The following is a 20,429-nucleotide window of genomic DNA, read 5'->3' on the forward strand; positions in this document are numbered from 1 at the left end:
GGGTGGCAGAGGCAGACACAGTCCAGCCCATAACACTTTGTCACCAGACATCAAACACCACAGGGTTTTATAAAATCAGGTGGGTTTCCTTTAGGCAAACCCCACACCCTATATACTATTAACACCCCGTGGCAGGCTGAATAATGCCCTCTGCCCCTGTCTCCAAAGACGTCCATGTCCTGGCCCCTGGAACCTGTGAATGTCACCTTATCTAGCAGAAGGGACTTTGCAGGTTGAGGACCTTAAGGTGAGACAACTCTGGATTGTTCTGTGGGTCCTCAGCGCAATTGCAAGGGAGGCAAGAGGGGCAGGATGTGACAACCAGAGGCTGGAGTGCGGTTTGCAGGGAGAGGGGGAGCCGCAGCCAAGACAGGCCGTGGGAGCTGGAAGAGGCGGAGGAAACAGCTCCTCCCAGAGCGTGGGGAAGGAGCTGCCCCGCGACTCTGGACGTCTGGCCTCCAGAAGCGCGAGAGGGTGAGTCTGTGTACCCGAAGCTAAGACACACCCTCACTGTCTTCTCCTTTGGTTTCCAGTCTTTAGGAAGGGTCCAGTGTTTTCTGAGGCTTTGCAGGAGAGGGTGGAGAATTCTCTCTCACCGGAGCCCCCAGCGACGCCTCAGCTAGTTGATCTGTTGTGGGACGGGGCTGAGCCTCTGCCCCGGCCAGCAGGGCTGCAGCCTCAAGGTGCCCACAACCCACGTCCACACTGCCTGAGCCACCTCTTCAAACACCAGGCAGATGATGTCACCCCTGCTTGAAACGCGCCAGTGGCTTCCCACCACTCTGACGGACCCTGTGCGGCTTGCTGCCACCCCGCCTCATCTCAGACCCCTGCTGCTCTGGACGTGCGATTCCTTCCCTTGTAAAGCTCCTCCTGACCTGCACGCGCCGGCCTCCTCGTCACGCAGAGTCAGCTCAGATACGACTTCCTCAAAGGAAACACTGAAGTTTGGGATTAACATATACACACCGGTATATACAAAGTAGGTAAACAACAAGGACCTACTGTACAGCACAGGGAACTGTAATCAATATCTTGTAATAACCTATAAGGGAAAAGAATCTGAAAAACAGTAGCCATATCTATCTATATATATCTATATATATCTATATATATATATATATAACTGAATCACTTTGCAGTACACCAGAAACTAACACATTTCAAATTACACTTCAATTTTTTAAAAATAAAGTTAAAAACCAAAAAACCCAAACCCGTGGCTCTCCTTGCTGTCCCACAATTACCTGCATGACGCCTTTTCTTACTTTCTTCATGTGTTTTGAGCAACTCAGCTGAGGGGTCCTCTCTAAACTTCCTGTCTTGTATTTCTGTGCTTGTTGCCTGGCTCTGGGGTAAAATGTAAGCTCCTTGACAGCAGGGATTGTGTACGGTGTCTAGAATGGTATGTGGCATACAGTAGACCACAATGAATACTTACTGAATGAATGAATGAAGAATAACCCAATGTAGGGGCTTCCCTGGTGGCACAGTGGTTAAAAATCTGCCTGCCAATGCAGGGGACACAGGTTCGAGCCCTGGTCTGGGAAGATCCCACACGCTGCGGAGCAACTAAGCCCATGCGACCCAACTACTGAGACTGCGCTCTAGAGCCCACGCTCTAGAGCCCACGAGCCACAACTACTGAGCCTGCATGCCACAACTACTGAAGCTCTAGAGACTGCACTCTAGAGCCTGTGCCCTGAAACAAGAGAAGCCACCGTGATGAGAAGCCCGTGCACCGCAACGAAGAGTAGCCCCCGCTCGCCGCAACTAGAGAAAGCCCACGTGCAGCAACAAAGACCCAACACAGCCAAAAATAAATAATAAGTAAATAAGTTTATTTAAAAAAAAAAGAATGACCCAATGTAAACGGAAGTCCCTCCCACCCTAACACCCTGCCAGCTTTGTGAGTTATCACTCTGAAGGTCTGGTCTTCCCCGCAAAAAGGAAGCTGGACCAGAGCAGGGATCTTGTGTCTCCTGTGTCCCTCATCTAACCCCCCCACCAAGAACACTGACTAGCACATCTGAGGCACTGGAATGTGTCCATCCACAGATTAATGGATCATAAAGTGGGGTATATCCAGACAGTGGAATATTACACAGCCCGCAAAGGAACAAAGTTCTGATACATGATAAAATATGGATGAATCTCAAAACATTATGCTAATTAAAAGAGAAGGCAGTCACAAAAGGCTGCATAGTGTGTGATTCTTTTTATATGGTATGTCCAGGATAGGCCAATCCATGGAAACAGAAAGTAGACTAGTGGTTGTCAGGGGCTGGGAGAAGGGTAATGGGCAGTGACTGCATGTACATGGACAAGAAGGATCCTTCGGGGGTTATCATAATGTCCTAAAACACTTTGTACTAAATCCAGTTTTACTTACTAAATGTAGTGAATCCAGTTTTATTTACTAAAATGAGTAAATTATATTGTATGTAAATAATAACTTAATAAAACTTTAAAAATTTACTGAGATTAGTTTTTTTTCTGCATGGATATGCCATCAATTTAATATATAATTAGGCTCCTTTGTTTCTGTTTGTATTTAAATTTAGTGTTTGTCACACTTCACTTGCTAATTTAATTATTTCCTCAGTGTCCCCCACTGGTTGCATCCCATATGGCTGTGGTACAACATCAAAACCAGGAAACTGACACTGGTCCAGAGCATGTGCTCAGCTCTCTGTCATCTTATCCCATGTGCAGATTCATGGATCCACCACTGCAATTAAGGTGCAGAACTGCTTCATCACCACAAGGACCTCCTTCGTCCTGCCCGTTTTAGTCACACTCACCCACACTATTCCTTGGCAACCACCAATCTGTTTTCCATCTCTATGATTTTGTTATTTCATGAATGTTATATATGTGAAATCCTATCATACAGTGTAGTCCTTTGGAGGTTGGTTTCCTCCTTCAGCATAATGCTGATGAGATTCATCCAAGTTGTTGCATGTATCACTAGTTCCTTTTTAATGCTGAGTAGAATTCATGGTGTGGACGTACCATGGTTTGTTTAACCATTTATCCATTGTAGGATTGGTTGAACATTGGTTGTTTCCAGTTTTGAGCTACTGTAAATAAAGCTACTACGAACAATAGTGTACAGGCTTTTGTGTGGACGTAAGTTTCATTTCTCTGAGATAAATACCCAAGAGTGCAGTTGCTGGGTCATATAATTAAGTATATGTTTAATTTTTAGAGAAATTGCCAAGCTGTATTCCAGAGTGGCTGTACGACTGTACATTCCCATCAGCAACATAGATAAGAGATCTAGTTTCTCCACATCACTGCCAGCATTTGGTATTGCCGCTATTTTATTTTGGCTGCTCTGATAGGTGTGAAGTAATATATCAAGGTGATCTTAATTTGCATTTCTGTAACGGCTAGTGATGTTGAACATCTTTCACAAGCAAGCTTATTTGCCATCCATATATCCTTTTTGGTGAAACACGTCTTCATATATTTGCTTATATTCTAATCGTATTTTTTTAAATTTTACGTTTTGAGAGTTCTTAAAATATTTTAGGTACCAGTCCTTCATGTAGTTTGTAAATATTTTCTTGCAGTCTGTGTCTTGTCTTTTCATCCTCTTAATAGAGTCTTTCTCAAAACGAAAATGTTTAATTTTGATTAAGGCCAATTTATTGATTTCTTTCTTTTGTGGATTGTGCTTTTGGTGTCATGTCTAAGAACTCTTCACCAAGCCCTCAGTCCTGAAAATTTTCTATTTTTTTTGGTAAAAGTTTTACAGTTTCACACTTAAGTCCATGATCATTTTGAGTTAAGTTTTGCATTTGCAGATGACATGATAAGCTATGTAGAAAATTCCAAGGAATTTACAACCAAAAATCTCCTAGAACTAATAAATGAGTTCAGCAAGGTCTCAGGATACAAGATCAACACACAGAAGTCGATCACATTTCCACATACTGACAATGAACATGTGGAAACCAAAATTTAAAACACAATATCATTTACAGTCACTCCAAAGAAAATGAAATACTTAGGTATAAACTTTAACAGAACATGTACAGGATCTGTATGCTGAAAATTACAAAATGCTGATGAAAGAAATCAAAGATCTAAATAAATGGAGAGACATATCATGTTCACGGATTGAAAGACTCAACGTAGTAAAGATGCCAATTTTCCCCAAATTGATTTATAGTTTTAATGCAATTCCTATCAAAATCCCACAAAGGATATTTGTGGACACAGACAAGTTTATTCTAAAATTTATCTGGAAGGACATGGACCCCAGAATAGTTAGAACAGTCATGAAAAAGAGTGACGTGGGAGGAATCATCTAACCCGGTATTATGGCTTGCTGTAAAGCTACCGCGGTGAAGACTGTGCTGTTGGCAGAGGGATAGGCGTGGTGATCAACGGAACGGTACAGAGAACCCAGGAACAGCCAACAAGCAGCCAACTGACCTGACAAATGTACAAAAGCAAGTTAATGGAGGAAGAATAGACTTTTCAATAAACAGTGCTGGAACAATTTGATACCAGTAGACAAAAAAGAAAGAAAAATACCTTCACCTAAACCTCATGCCCTATGCCAACAATTTTCTTTCTAAAGATTAAAAAATATATACATATATATATATATATATATATACACACACACATATACAAATAAACATTGCTACGGCTCCAAGGCAGGAGTCACTTTTGCATTTGTACCTGAAAGACAAGTAAGGACTAGCGCGGTAGAAGGTTAGGTGCTCAGGGGCCAAGGCCAGGGGCCAGCGCCACCACCTCCGAACCACACGGACCCAGCCCCCGCCCCGGGTGCTTACTAGCCACGCCCCCAACGCGGTAGGGGCGGGGCCAGGACGCCCATACACTGACAGCTGGGGCGGGGCGGGGGCGGGGACCGGAGCTTAGGCACGCCACTTCCGCCGGAAGCTCAATTGCCCGGCTTCCTGTTGGAGTTGGTCTGGCGAGTCCGGAAGCTGCGTTTCTGACAAGGGAAAGAACCCCAAACCCACTTTTTCAAATCCGCCTCGGGCCAATTGTGGGTGGGCTCGATCTCGACACTGCAGCTGGAGCAGTCCCGGCCCGAGGGCGGCTGCTGGCTAGCAGAAGAGGACCTTCTGTCTTCCGGAACGGAGGCTGCGCGCACTCGCTGTTTCCGGGGGGCCGGACTCCGTCGCTGTGCCGCGCTCCCCCTCGCGCGGAGCCACGTCTCCGCCTGAGCGGCCGGGCGGGGTGTTCGCCGTGGCTTCCTCAGCGCCGGGGTGAGGGTCGCGGGGTGGCGCCTGGGCAGGGGCTCCGGCCGGGGAGGGCGCGGGGAGCTAGGGAACCGCGGCGCGGTCGGAGTGGGGGCCGGGCGAAGGGCGGCGGGGCCGGGGCGGACGCGGAGGACCGGCCGCGGCTCCGCCTAGAGCGACAACGCCCCGCGCTAGTCCGGCTCCTCACCGTTGGTAGCCTCCGGGCCTGGAAGCCGGCCTGTGTAGCTGTTAGGCAACTGGCTTCATAAATATACATACATTCGAGCCCTTCCGGAGCGCTGTCTACCGTGCCCGGGAGTCATCTGTTCAGAGGTGCCCACAACTGCTGTTGGTGTTGTTCTTCTGCAGAACTTCTGCCAAGATGACATGTGTGACATGGTGTCGGGTGGTTAGTGTGAAGCCTGGTTTAAAGAGCCCATATGCTCTCAGCCTCTCAGTCCACCTCGATTCCATCTCGATTCTGGGTGCTTAGAGGCGTTTCACTGGTGCAGTGATACCTTCCGGAGGCAGTGGGGTCAGGCGTAGTCACTAGCCTGCAGGTGATGCAGGGGAGCAGCTCGGCCTTCATTCAGCAACTGTTTGTTGAGTGTCGGTCGTGTGAGCGGTACTGTTTATTGTAGGTGCTGGGATCCAGAGCCGAAGTCGTGTCAGGGTCCCCGCCCTCACTGAGCTCACGCTGTCGTGGAGGGATGCGGAGGATAAATGAGGTCTTTGCTGAGAGAGTATTGGGCGGTGCTTGGGGTGGGTCTGTAGCAGGGCCCGTCGGCGGAGGTGACTTTTGAGCCAAGGCCTCTGTGACAAGAAATTAGCCATGCAAAACTGTAGGATAAGAGTGTTTCGGGCGGAATGAACAGCAAGTGTGATGACCCTGAGGGAGGGGTAGGTTTGGTGTTTTGAGGTAGAGAAGTATGGCAAGCATGTAATGAGAAAGGAAGAAAATGAAAGGGAACAAGGATGCAGTGTGAGGGGTCAGATGGTATGCAGCGTCCTAGTTCGTGGTGAGAGGCTTAGATTTGATTGTCAGTGTGATTGAAAACCACTGGGACGTTGTAAGCCATTTACAGGTGACTCGTGGCTTTTTCTTTTTTTTACATTTTAAATTGTCCCTTAAATATTGCAAATATAACTTTTTATTGGAGTGATAGCCTTCAGTTCCAGTGGACCTTGAATGGCAAGAAAAGGAAATAAAAGTCGTCTGACATTACTCAGATTCAAAAGTAACCCTTTTTTTTTTAGCCAGTTGCCTTAAGCAGCAGTATAATTTTTTAATTTAACTAAACTTACAATATTATGTTAGTTTCAGGAGTATAACATAGTAATTTGATGGGTTTTTCTCTGTTTTTGTTTTTTTGGCCACGCCGTGCAGCACGCGGGATCCTAATTCCCCAACCAGGGATCGAACCCGTGCCCCCTGCAGTGGGAGCACAGAGTCTTAATTACTGGACTGCCAGGGAAGGCCCTGATGTTTTTATAAATTAGACTCCATACAATGTTATTATAAAATATTGGTTATATTCTTTGTGCTGTACATTGCATCCTTGTAACTTATTTATTTTATACCTAGCACTTTGTACCTCTTAATCCGCTTCTCCTACTTTGCCCCTCCCCCTTCCCTTCACCTCTCTGGTAACCACTAGTTTGTTCTCTGTATCTGTGAGTCTGTTTCTGTTTTGTTATATTTGTTCATTTGCTTTCTTTTTAGATTCCATAGTGATAACATACAGTATTTATCTTTCTCTGTCTGATTTATTTCACTAAGCATAATGCCTTCCAGGTCTATCCATGTTGTCGCAAGTGGCAAAATTTTGTTCCTTTTTTATGACTGAGTAATATTCTGGCGTGTGTGTGTGTGTGTGTGTGTGTGTGTGTGTGTGTGTGTACCATATCTTCTTTATCAAAGCAGTGTACTTTCTTGAATGAGAATATATTCAGTTGGCTTTTACCTATTGATTTTGACAAGCAGAAATTGAAGGGAATAACACTAATAATAATAGCTGCTATTTATTGAGCTCATGGGACGTGTGCAGTTAATCCTGGCACAGATTTTTTATTCTTTTTCTCATCATCTTACTGATGAGATCGCCAGCTAAGAGTGGTTAAGAAATCTGCCCATGATCTCACAGGTGAGGGTCGGGGAGTTAGGACCTTCAGCCAAGATGTCTGATACCTGAGTCTGTCCTTTACATTACACTGCTATATGATGACATTAGGCCTTCCGGGTTTTCACTTTGGCCATGCTCTGTTGTTTTTCTTTTCTTTTCTTTTTGGCTGCCCCACGTGGCTTGCAGGATCTTAGTTCCCCGACCAGGGATCGAACCCACGCCATCGGCAGTGCATGTGCTGGTGGTCCAGAGTCCTAACCACTGGACCACCAGGGAATTCCCATGCTCTGTTGTTTCTAATTGCCGATAGGAACATCTTAAAGAAGATGGGGTAGATGGAGCTGTTAATGTGCATATACCAAACCCATGTGATCTGCTGTCTGGGGGAAGCTGGAAGTCACATAGGTGCCTGAGATGGTAGTTTCTCGATCTGAAGTCTCTTGATGTCAGACAGTGGTGGACCTAGAGTTACACGCACTTTGTGAAGTTCTAAGTGACGGTTTGCCTCATCTCTTTCCTCTGGGAAACAGCAGAATGCACGTGGTCAAAAACAGTACTGTGATTAGGCTGATCTCTGCTTTTTAATCACAAAATGGAGTGCATGTTACTCATAACAGCTTCCTTGTGACGTGCTCCCAGCTGTCTGACCCTCCTTGCCCTGTTTTTGTCAGCCGTCTGAGATAATGAGGCCCTGGACAACTGAATCATGCTAAGTAAAATTAACAGGAGGCTGAGGATACACGGAGAATGCCAGGGTATTATGGACAGAGAGAAGTGTCCCTTCACCAGAGGCTGCTTCTGGTGGTCTGTGAATTCCATCTCTTGTCTGGCTTCAGGAAGAGCTGCATGTGAACAGGAGCCACCTTCATAAGTTACTGGAACAAGTCACAGTCACAGGGTCTCGAACTCTCGGGGGCCGCACCATCCATCTCTGGAGGGGGTAGGGCTCCTTGGGAATCAGAAGGCTTCTTGTTTAGTAAGAAATCCCAATAAAGGGAAGCTAGTGAGTGGAGTGTGTGTTGGCGCTGGGCTCAGACGGCCTGATCCATTGTCTTCGGCGCCTTCCTCAGTGGACGTCAGCATCTCGGCCAGTGTTCCTCTTACCCGCACAGTGGCAGGGTCAGGTGTTGTCACCACTTGCCTCAGTGGCACGTTCTCCGTGGCTCCTTGGCCGCCCCTGTGCCCTCCCTCCTTTGGTTGGCATGTTCCGTCTTCCGTAGGTAAGTCCAGTCCCGCTGGCTGTCCCGCTCTTCCTGGTCACTGTCACTGCTTATCTACCTGTGACCATTCGCGTGCAGCTCTCCCAGTTTATACCTCCCAGGGTGTTCTTTGCCCTCAGTAGAACTGCGGCACCCAACTGCGTTTAGTAGAAACAGACTTACTCTGTATTTGACAAGGCGTTGTGGATGACCAAGGATGCAAATACTGTCATCGTTTCGTTTTGGAACCACTAGCTTGGTTGTTAAGGGGTGGCACTTGGTGAGGCAGAGATTTAAGTCAGTAGCCTGTGCTGAGCACCGCTCTGTGTAGGGGATGTTCCAGGGGGTAGGGGCAGACTTGGAGTGGTGATTTCTGCATCCAGGATCTTACAGCGTGATGGAAGAGAGAGGCACACACACACTGCGGTGTGATATGCTTGCAGGGGGTATCATGATGGCAGAAGCGAGTGGGCCACGTGCTTTACCTGAGGCCCGGGGGGACTTGAGAGCAGTGCCTGATGGTAGACATGGAAGGGTCCATGGGGATTTGCCTGGGGTCAAGGAGAGAAGGGCATTGGCAACAGTCACCCATGTTTTCACACATTTCTATCCGTGGTCCTCTCAAGTACAAACTCTTAGTACTAGCTCTACACTTCATAGTAGACATAGGGAATCCCCTGCTGGTCCAGCGGTTAGGACTGTGCCTTCACTGCCGAGGGCCCAGGAACTAAGATCCTGCAAGCCGAGAGGCGTGGCCACAAAAAAAAAAAGTAGACATAGCCTTTTTATATTCGTAACAGCACTGTTATTGATCCATGGTATCGCGGGCCTGTCAGACGCCAGGTTGCACAGGGGAATGTGTGGATGATTGGAGCTGCGGGCCAAACACCACTGGATTCCCGTCGCTGGGCCTCACCACGGGGTAGACCAGGTTGTGCCAGCCACAGGGTGTGTGTTCGTGGGTGACAGGGTGACAGAGGACTGTGGAGAAGCAGGTGCACCTGCCTGTCCAGTGAGAGTCAGCTCCTGCTTAGGCTCTTCAGAAATGTCTATATGGGATTTGTAAGCTGGGGAGGAAAGTCCTGTAAATTTTTGTCCTGAAACCTGCGATAGTATCCTCATTACACTTCAGAAGTGATAACCAGTTGCCAAAGTTTTGCTACCTTAAACTCAGCCTGGCAGGATGGGCTGTAAGATAGCAGATCCTGCAAGAAATGAAGGATGCGTCGGTTACCTGCTGTGACATGCTGTCTCTGCCCCCATCCCGGGACGGCTGCTTCCCTGTGTCCTTGCCCCCTGTGCTTTCCTCCAACAGTGTCCAGTTTACCATGTCCCACGCCATCGCGTCTTCCATGTTGCCTTCTGGATCTGAGCCGTGGCCTGGGCAGTGACATGCCAGGTCTCCTGGGGCAGGAGCTTGCCCTTTGAGCCCTGTGAGCTCTTGGGCCTGTGTGTCCAGTACAGAAGCCACTGGCCACATGTGGCTATTTACAAACAAATTAGTTAAATTTAAATAAATACAGACTCAGCTCGTCAGTCACCCAAGGCCCACCCCCAGCTCCATGGCCACCTCTGCCGATTCTTGCGCCGATTGTGGAGCTTCTTACCCTGGCGGGACGGTCTTTAGCCGGCACCAGTGCAGGCACCCTGTGGGGATGGGCCCAGGTGGGGCTGGTTCAGCATTTTATCCTCAAAATCTAGGATGTTGTAGGTGCTCAAGGATTATTTGTTGAATGAATAAATCTATATCTGTTTATTACACAGATGCAAATTGGGAACCAAATGTTAGTCTTGGAATTGTTACTTCAAGTCTGACAAATGAAGTTTCATAATACCTTTTTTCTCTTCTTTCTCCTGTCAGGTACCATGATATTACTTGGTTTGATTTCAGGCCATTTGTGAGACTTTATGTCTTCCGAAAATGGCAGACCTAGTGTGGTCCATCCCAGGAGCTCTTGGCCGTTGCTGATGGCAGAAACCAAACTCGCTCGCAGTTCACTTGCAGCCCCCGAGTGTCAGCCCAGCCCGTGTCACCCTAGCCATGGACGGTGCAGTGGCCGTACAGGAAGGCCTGTTGGAGGACAGACCCAGCAGTGGGATCTTGGCTGGCCCCAAGGCCCCCCCAGAGCCCACTGGCTCCCTGACATCACTGGACCAGCGGGATGAAGCCCAGTGTAAGTCGCCAGTTACTCTGTGTGCTGCTGACTTTCTGCCTTCAAACAGGAGAACATGGGTCAGCGTGCATTTTGGAGGAAGCCTGTGGTGTCTGAGACCGTAATGAACTTTTAAATTCATTCGGAGTGTGTTTTTAGTAATCAGATGAGGGTTTTGTTTTGTTTTGTTTTGTTTTTTAGTTGATGCCAACCTTGAATCAAGCACCACGCATGTTAAATAGAATGGGAACTTTGTGGAGCTTTCTGCTCCAGCAGGACAGAGCAGCATGGTTACCGTTAAGGCTTCTGTAGGTCTTCACTGACACATCATGGTGCCCCGCCTAACATTCTACCTTTTTGGTTGGTTGCCAGAATTTTACTAACTGGGATCCAGAAATGGTCCACTAGTGATCTGAGGATTATTGGATCACATTTGCACGTTAGCTAATGTGTTATTTGTGCATCGGAAGTGCAGGGTGAATTACCCACTCCATTCCATGCCTCTTCCTGGTCGGTGTGTGCTTGAAAATCGTCAATGTGTATGTACTGATTTACTAGCAGAAACTGCATTCCTGTTCTTGTAAAACAGTGCTCAGGCACCTAAAATGGCTTTGCTGGTTACTGCTCCTTAAACGCCAGGTGAGGCCAATGTGGCTCAGCCCGAGTCCAAGAGCTCTAGTGGGACGGCTCCTAGGTCTGCCACTAACAGCAAGGAGCCCTCAAGCAAGATCCTTGATTTATCTCAGTCTCACTCTCCTCTTGAGAAAACGGAAAGATGAATGGTACCTGCATCTTGGGATGGTCGTGAGGGCCCATGTGAAATGCAAGCACTTGGGAAGCACCCGGGAAGTGGTGCTGGCCGTGTGTGTGTCGTCATCGTTATTTGTTTATCCATAATTAGCCTTGTGTTTGGAAACAACCAAGTCTTACTGTTTATTGGGGCTTCTTACTTTTAGGTTTTTTTTAAAGTGCAATATGATGCTCAAAAAATGACTTTGTTATGTAAACAGGAAGGTTTAGAGACTCTCCTAGGTCCGTACGTAAGCCTGTCAGAAAGCAGAACCGACCCAATTAACTTGGATCTGAGATGCAGGACCCCAGCAGGAGACTGAAGGGCTGTTTGTGTAAAACAACAGATGGTTGTGTCAGGGTGGTGGTGGGTCTCCCCGCTCTGCTTTGTGTCTGGGGTGCCCCGTTTATATTCTGGTTTTCCTCTCAGAGAGGCGTGACAGTCAGTAGCTATGTTAGCAGAAAAGCCCATTTTACATTTGCGTGGGCACAGAGGGGACTTCCTGGATGCACACTGGGCGCCACGAGAGCCAAGTGATGCTGCCCCTGTGCGAGGCCGGGGCATCGCAGTGCTGGGGCCCTGGCGCCTGCCTGCAAGCCCCTCCACATGCCTTCCTGGCTCTTTGGCTGCCAACTGGCCGGTCTGTCACGGGGAGAGTGCTTTCTTTCTAGTTTCCTTTTGGCACAGAAATAGGTTTCAGTTAGAGCATAAACGAGTCTACTCGTAACAGTGTAAGTGGAGGGGAGAGGGCTTGGTAGCCGTGTGTAGCCACCACTGGTCAGCTTGGCTTTGCATCCATCACGTGTTTGTCAGCCATAAGCACAGACTCTGGGTTCTGTGCTCAGCTTTGCCATAATCGTTCTCAGCAGCTATTCTGAGTCTGCCTTTGATTTCTCGTTTGGAATCAACCTGTTGAAAACGTGAGGCTGTGACACGGTTTAGCACTGCTGTTAACAACGCCTGTTAGCAACATCGTCAACTATATGTTAAGCATGTGTAGGGTTTTTTTGCTATTTTTTAAAGAACAGACTTTCGTAAGATTTCTCATTCGTCTTGTTTAAATGAAAAGGAAACATTACTACTTAAATTCCACAGCCGTAGCACGAAGGGTGAGGAGGGCGTCCTGCAGGTGAGCGTGTCAGGCTCTGCGAGGTCGAGTGACTTGTCCCACCTCACCGCCCACAGGAGGGGACGATCCTGCTGTCCTCTCAGAGTGGACAGATCCATGGCGTGTGGAGATCGCTCACGTATCTAGATCCCTTCTTGTCCTGCTTGAGTTGTTAAAACTGTGATGGCCCAGCACACCCTCTTTTCCAGGTGCCGGTGTCGAGGTAAACAGAGCTTCAGATGAAGGAGGAAGCCAAGGGGACACCTGTCCGAATGGGCCAGCGCCACAGTTCCCAGACCCTCCGCTGTCAGTGGGTCCTGAAGCCTCTCCAGGTGTGGCTGATTTCCATGACAACCTAAGGAAGTCTCAGGGGACTAGTGCTGAGGGCAGTGTTAGAAAAGAAGCTTTGCAGTCCCTCAGACTCAGTCTTCCTATGCAAGAAACGCAACTGTGTAAGCATCTTCCCACTGGGCTCTTCCCCCCTCTCCCCCCACCCCGGGGCCCTTGTCACCCACCACCCTTCAGAGGCACAAGCCCTGCACCCCCCCTGCCATTTGCTGTTTTATCACTGTGGTGGGTCGTACATTTAACAATTAGCTCCATTTCAGAGAGAAGATACACTTCATCATGGTCTGATGGTGACTTGGGCTTGAGGCCCAAGTTTAAAGGGCCTGTGCGTGCGTGCCTTTTGTCACCCTGGGTGGTGAGCAAGCAGCCAGTGGGGTTTTGATCTTGACAGTTACACTTTGAAGGCTTTCTTTTATGAGTTACTTTAATCAGTGTTTATTTTGTGCAATCCCTGGGGATTCAGGGGTGAACAAGTTGCAAACTGGCAGCCTCTGAGCCCTAGAAACCTCCAGGCCTTTTTCTAACATGTAGGTTTTCATACACAGGCTTGTGTGATTTTACTTAATGGGATCATTTCACACGTGCTGTTTTTAAGCCTCGTCCTCCCTTCAGTACCTCCTCCCCTGCCCTCCCCTCCCCTCCAGGTCAGCCACATTCTCACATAGACCTTTACAGGCCTCTGAAAACAGCCAGGTTTGGGGGTCATTGTGTTTTAAAATGGGGTTATTATGTCCCTCACATTATTGTGTGCTTTCCTCACCTAGCTTTATCACGTGGAGATTGCCCCACTTCAGCTGATCAGCTGATGCAACTCCATATCTCCATATCACTCCTCTTAAGGAGCCACGTGACCAGTACTGCAGTGAGCATCTCCCCATGCATGTTTGCAACATTGGTGCTTTCGTTTCTATGGGCTCCACCCTAGAAGCAGAATTCCTGGTCAGAAGCAACAGCTGTGTTTATCTCCATCATGTGTGGTCACATTGCCAGGGTGCTGACGCCCTGTGAGAGGACACAGAGGCTGTTTCCTCTGAGTCTTTACCAGTCTGATGGGTGTGCTGTGATGCTGCCTTGATAGTTTCATTTGCAGCTCCCATTTCCCTGGTTACTAGAGGGTTCTTCACAGGCATTATTTTGTTAGGGCCACAGCGTACTTTAAACATCTCTGTAAACTAACTGTTAGCATGTCAGCCAAGATGTCGTGTAAAATCCTGGGTCCTGACCTGAGGGGTATGTTAGCTCTGGCCTGAGGTACCCACCCGGCTCGCCTGCCCCCAGCCCAGCCCCGAGGTCATGTCTGTGGTGCTGCGCTTGCTGATTTGGGTTCCCTGCCTGAGGCCACAGCTCCTGGGTCTCTGCTGTCTGGACCACTCAGGGTTGTGAAAAGTATGAGAGACCTCTTGAGTGATGAGTGCACAGTTAGTGAATTCCTAGTGAAATTCAGCAGCAGCTACTTACCTCCTAGAGTCCACATTTGAAGATGCTTCCGCCCATGAAGGGGCTCAGTTACGGCATTTCCCTGCTCCCGTCAGCCTGCTGTCTGAGCCCCTGGGGAGGCCTGGGGCTCTCCTCCCTTTCACTCGCTGTGCAGCCCTTTTCTTACCCAAAGTGAAAGGTTTGGATTTTAGATATTTAAAATTTTGTTATTAGCCAGAAAGTTGTCAGAGTAGTTCCCCTCCTGTCCTTGAGCAGAGACCCTGGACTGGAGCCGCTTCAGGCAGGAAACTGAGGTGAGCAGCCCAGACATAACTGCATGATGAAGGCGAGTTCAGCGGCCGTCGTCCCGTCAGGATTGCTTCTCACATTCATCTGTAACGTCAGGGAGCGGACTTAGAGCTTGGTGAGAACCTCAGAACACTCACACTGGCACCAATTTCAAGTTCAGTTCTTTTGTTACTAAAAGGCACAGGTTGCCCATGTCCTGTTTTACCAGCCCGGTGCCCATAGGGGGCGATGCACTCGTGGCATGAGCACGGCCCCTGTGCTTGGCCAGTGTGTCTGCCACCAGGTGGGTCCTCTCTGTGGTCAGTGTCCAAGGCTCGCAGTTTTCTCTCCATCTGCAAACACTTCTTTCAAACTAGACAGCCGTGTGTCGTTCAAAGCTAAATCGTATCGGTAATAAAACACAAAACAGCCAAGCTGCTGTTCTGATTGGTCCTCTGTGCCCTGGTGCGTTGTGAGTTTCTAAATGGCCATTTCCCCACCTCAGGCTCAACAGAGGCTTCAGTGCCCCTGGAGAAGGAGGAGGAGGTCCGACTTCAGGCTCGGAAACGGCTGGAAGAGCAGCTCAAACAGTACAGGGTGAAGCGCCATCAGGAAAGAGTGAGTCTCCCTCTCTTGAACGAGCCAGTGGAAAACTTCACGTGTGAAAAACAGCGATTGGTCAGACATAATTCTAGGATCTGCTGTTTATTTCTCTCTGGGGGCGGGTGGGCTTCTGTGCTTCTCTGCAAAGATCATTTTTGTCGTGTAGTTCCCACCCTTTGGGGAGATTGCGCAGGCTCTGGTTCCCACCCCGTCTGGTCCTTTTTCCCTCTAAGGCTGCCTTTAGAAAAGCAGGGGCAACAAGTACTTGGGCAGAACTGCTGTCTGTGCTTGAGCGACCGGTCCTGGGTTTGGCTTGTTTACTGTATAAGTGGCACAGTTTCTACTGAACTTTGCTGTACAGTGTTAGAATATGTGCCACGTCCCACACATATGATAAGTATGTCCATATGCTTTGCTAAAATCAGTTTTGTTCAGGTATGAAACTCTCGTTAGGATACCAATGAAAGCAGTCTTTTTCATCACATCGAGTGACTCTAAGAAAGGGGGGTATGAAGGTTCATTTCACTCTTCATCCAAGTTCTCTGTGGACTTGAAAAATTTCAAATTAGAGGAATTTAAAACTAAACACACTTCTAAAAAACGCTTTTGGGGATTGATTTAGTAGTGACAGGTCCTCATCAGGGTTGGCCATTTGCTTTCCCAAGAGAGAGCCTTGGCTTTTCGAGCGTCAGGGCTCTGAAGCCAATGTAAACGGACTGGAAGGGAGAGCACCAGGCTCTGAACTGGCAGAGGCTCCCACCGGTCAGGGGCTCCTCGGGGTCTGTCCAGATGGCCTGCCAGAAAACTTTCCAGTGAGGGTCAGTGGTAATTATGTGTGCTAGGCACTGTGTGAAATTCCCCACGGACTTTATAGCGAGGCTTGGGCCGGTAAGGAGCTTGCGGTAAAGTAGCAGAGCCAAGATACAGACCAGACAGTGTCTGTGTGCCGAGCTTGTCCACAGCTTGCCTCCCAGGGGTTTGCACCGCAAGTCCAGGCTCTGCCTGGGTCACCCAGCGTTAGGCAGTTTGACGTGTCAGGAGTTCAGTGTGAAGTTTCACATCATTTCCCATCTTTAAGAATTGTATGTGTGCGTATATGTGTATAAAGCCTTCGCCTCAGTAAGATAACTTCTGTCCGGCTGCTGGACTCATCACACACTGGTCTGAGCAACCTGACAGGCCCGCTTGCTCGGCCACCCCCCCTCCCCCGCCCACGCCGCACTAAGGAAGGCAGGCAGCAAGATGCCGGCTGCTTTGGCCCCCACCTGTCCCCTGCTCTGGAGACCCTCGGGGCAGGGCTGGCTGAGGAGAGTGCAGCCTGGCAGCTGCCGTCCTCACGCAGATCGGCATCTGGGTGGGTCCTCCCCGTGACCCAGGGGAGCCCGGAGCTGAAGTGACCACCAGTGCCCCCGGCTGCGCTGGGGTTTGAACCTGCCTATCTGAGCGCAGAGCCCAGAGGCAACAGCATGGCCTGTCGGTTCGTGGAGTGGCACCACCGAGTGAGGCTCCGGCCAGTTCACAATGGAGAATCTGTTGGTGGAACTCACCGGAATGGTCGGTCCATGTGGCAAGACTCAATGACCATCTCAGTAGGCGCTGAAAAGGTATTTGATAAAACTCAGAATTCTCGATCCAAAAAATACAAAGCAGGCAAGCCAAAACAAACGAGGAGTAGGAAGATACTTACGTAGGAATGTAGTTCAAACCTCCTATTTCAATGGTAGAGATGATGAACGAAAGTCCTCCCCTGTTTGAGAGCATCTCCATGCGTGTGCCTTCACGTAGAGGTGGTGGTAATTTCTATGCAGGGGAGCACCCTCTCTGCGCTGCTCCTCCCACGGCCTTTCTCACTCCCCCGTGCTTAGCTCCTTCTCCATCAGCACCGTGGAGGCCCTCCTCATCCTTTGTGACCGTGTGTATGTACCAGCATTGCATTAACCAACCCAGAGTGATTGACATTTAGGTGGTTTCTAATTTTTTGAAATTGCAAACAATGCTGCAGGGAATGTTTTGTGTCTTGGTATACTTTTGTGGGTAAATCCTTAACTGTCAAATGATTGGGTAAAAGGTTTTATGTTAGTTGATATGTATTGCCCTCCACATAGGATGGACTGGTTTACATTCCAGTTAGCAGTCTGTAAGAACCTTGGCAGCATTGGAAATAATGAAAATTGAATCTTTGTCCTCTGATAGGTGAAAAAAAACACAGTACTTCCTAACAGTAAGCGCCTCTGTGTGTGTTGGCTGTTTGGGTGTCTTTGTTAGTCTTTGTCCATTTTTCTGTTGGTTGTCTTTTTGCTGTGTTGGTACTGTATGTGAGGCAGTTATCCCCTTCTAGTATTTTTGCAAATAACTTTTTCTGAGTTTGCCGTGACTTCTTTTCTGGCATACTTTTTGCTGCACATCAGTTTTTTTGTTTCTTTGTTTTTGGCTGTGTTGCGCAGCTTGCAGGATCTTAGTTCCCTGACCAGGGATCGAACCCGTGCCCACTGCAGTGGAAGCACAGTCTTCTTTTAATTCAATTTTAAAAATACTTATTTATTTGGCTGTGCCAGGTCTTAGTTGCGGCACATGGGGTCTTCATTGCTGAGTGCAGACTCTCCGTTGTGGCATGCAGGATCTTTAGTTGCCGAACGCGGGCTCCTTAGTTGCGGCATGTGGGCTCTGAGTTGCAGCATGCAGGACCTAGTTCCCTGACCAGGGATCGAACCCGGGCCCCCTGCATTGCGAGTGCGGAGTCTTAACCACTGGACCCCCAGGGAAGTCCCGGAAGCGCAGTTTTAACCACTGGACCGCCAGGGAATTCCCTGCACATCAGATTTGAATGTTTACAGTCAGAACTTTCAGTTTTTGCTGTTACTTCTTTTGGGGCTCATGTCATATTTGAGAGGATCTCCCCGTTTGAAGGATATAAGTAAATTCACCTCTGTTTTCTTCTTATGCTAAAAGTAAGAGATAGTGTAAAAAGTATTAAAAAGTTGTGTTTTTTTCTGTGTAAATCTAATCCACTTGGAATGTTTTGGGTGGAGGCGAGAGGTGGGAGTGAGCCTCCTTGTAGACAGCTGGCCAGTTTTCTCAAATTGCTTATTTTGTAGTCTGTCTTTTCCCCACTGGTTGGAATGCTACCTTATTGTGGTGCTTCTAAAATATCTATAGACCCCACCTATGCTTGGACCAGTTCCTGGGCTGTGTTCTGTGTCATCAGCCCACCTGCTGCTTTTCTCATTCTCAGTGGATCTAATTATGGCAGCTTTATAGTGTGTGTGACCATCTGGGAGGCCCCTAACTCTTCCTTGCTACTCGGGCTCACGTATCCTTCCTCTCGCATCCCAGCTTCATTCCGAGATGCTCCTCGCCCACCTTGTCCCTTGCCACTTTGGGATTTTGCACTAACTTTGTAGAATAACATAGAATATTAATCTGTAAGAGAAAGTCATGTTGATTCAGCGCCAAGGAATGGTGTCTTCTTCCCTCATCTCCAGCCTCATTCAAGGCCACTTGGGAAGTTCTAGCTGACATGATGATATGAGAAAAAGAAGTAAGAGATACAAATATTGAAAAAATAGGAGAAATGTTGTTATTTGCAGGTGTTGGTTACACCTTGGAAAAATGCTGGAGAATCAACTGAAAAATTGCTATCATTATAAATTTATAAAAATATAAAATTATTAAAATAATTGGGGTTTAGAAATTGTCAGTTTCAAATACAAATATGAAAAATCAAGTTATCCTAGTATCACCAGTTATGAAATTAGTGGGAAAAGATAATATTTACAATATCAACAAAATAATAAAATATCTAAGTATTACATTTAAATGACAACAAAAATGGTTTAGACTCTAGATAAACACTACATAACTTCCTCTGTCGAGGGTCAGGCAACAGATGTGAATAAATGGGGGGAAGTGGCTCATTATCCCCTCAGTAATTTTAAATTTAAGGTAGTTCTAATTCAACAGGACTTTTTTCTTAACTTGAAGAAAAATTTCAAGGTTTATGTAAAAGAATTATCATGGGAGAATAGCCAGGAATATTGTGTGAAGCAGGTGTGAGGAGGAAGGTCGTGCTCTGGTGGGTGTTTGGAAACGCCGTCGGGTCAGAGTCAGGCGTGCGCTTGGCCCTCACCCGGGGCCCCGTGGAGGCAGCGAGTCCCAGAGCCCGGGAGGCCTGTGCCGCGGCCGCGTGGCGGGGAGCCCTCGCTGTGTGATCGGCGTGGCCGCGCAGCGGGGAGCCCTCGCTGTGTGATGGGCGCGGCCCCTGGACGGCGATTTAAACATAATGTTTGTACTTTCTTTTCCTTCTCAGTCAAGTCAACCTGTAACTAAAACGAGACTTTTTAGCACACTTGATCCTGAACTCATGTTGAACCCAGAAACCTTACCGAGGGCCAGTGCCGTGGCTATGACCAAAGAATATTCCTTCCTGCGCACCAGCGTCCCTCGGGGGCCGAAGGTGGGCAGCTTAGGGCTCCTGGCACATCCTAAGGAGAAAAAAAGTTTCAAATCAAGCAAAATTCGGTCTCTGGCTGATTACAGAACTGAAGATTCCGACGCTCGGAATTCTGGTGGAAATGTTCCGGCTCCGGACTCTGCCAGGGCCTCCCTGGAGCAGAACCGAGGCAGCGGGACGTCAGTGGTGTCCGAGCTCAGCCTGGGTCCCGAGGCCGACGCCCGCCTGGAGGATGCGTCCCTGACGGGGGACAATGTGTCTGAGGCTGACGGGACCGAGAGCGACAGCTCCTCCTACAGCAGCGTCTCTGCCCGAGGGACGGCTGGCCTTCCGGTGGACACAGTGGGTGTGCGCCAGGCCCCCTCTGGGGTCAGCAGCCGGGAGATCGCCGCTGGTGCCCTGGGCCAGCTCCCCTCCATCTCGGATGTCCTCCAGGCCGCAGCCGCCGAGCACCAAGAGCAGAGGCAGAAGGTCAACGGGGAGACGCGGCACCGGGCCGACAGCATCTGCAGCAGGTGGGGGACGCCGGGCCCACGAGGCACTGCCTTCCTCTCTGAGTCCCCCCCTTGGTCTTTAATGCTTCATTTATATGCACTCTGTCTCTTTGTAAGAAGTGGAATTGGGTCGGATGAGTAATCACTTGCAGTGTTAAGATATCCTCCTGCCTTCCAGGATCTGTGTAGACCTGTCTCTAAAACTGCACAGATGTGACGGGGGCTCACG

At 48.6% G+C, this 20,429-nt stretch overlaps 1 protein-coding gene across 5 annotated transcripts in view; it reads left to right on the top strand.

Annotated features, from left to right (window-relative positions):
• The first annotated feature begins 2,477 nt into the window (after positions 1-2,477).
• Positions 2,478-20,429, top strand: part of GOLGA3 (golgin A3) — a 46,098-nt gene continuing 28,146 nt past the window's right edge. For 2 of the 5 annotated variants that reach the window (XM_081252498.1, XM_081252497.1), the window contains exons 1-5: positions 2,478-5,255; positions 10,412-10,724; positions 12,811-13,053; positions 15,159-15,271; positions 19,563-20,221. In XM_081252498.1, the coding sequence (XP_081108624.1) occupies positions 10,592-10,724; positions 12,811-13,053; positions 15,159-15,271; positions 19,563-20,221 (1,148 nt within the window). In that variant the 5' untranslated portion in view covers positions 2,478-5,255; positions 10,412-10,591. The remainder of the gene's footprint in view (positions 5,256-10,411; positions 10,725-12,810; positions 13,054-15,158; positions 15,272-19,562; positions 20,222-20,429) is intronic. The other 3 variants (XM_081252495.1, XM_081252499.1, XM_081252496.1) reach the window with 2 other exon arrangements.

Source organism: Mesoplodon bidens, assembly GCF_964165515.1.
Source record: "Mesoplodon bidens genome assembly, chromosome: 13".
In the NCBI taxonomy this organism is placed as follows: Eukaryota; Metazoa; Chordata; class Mammalia; order Artiodactyla; family Ziphiidae; genus Mesoplodon; species Mesoplodon bidens.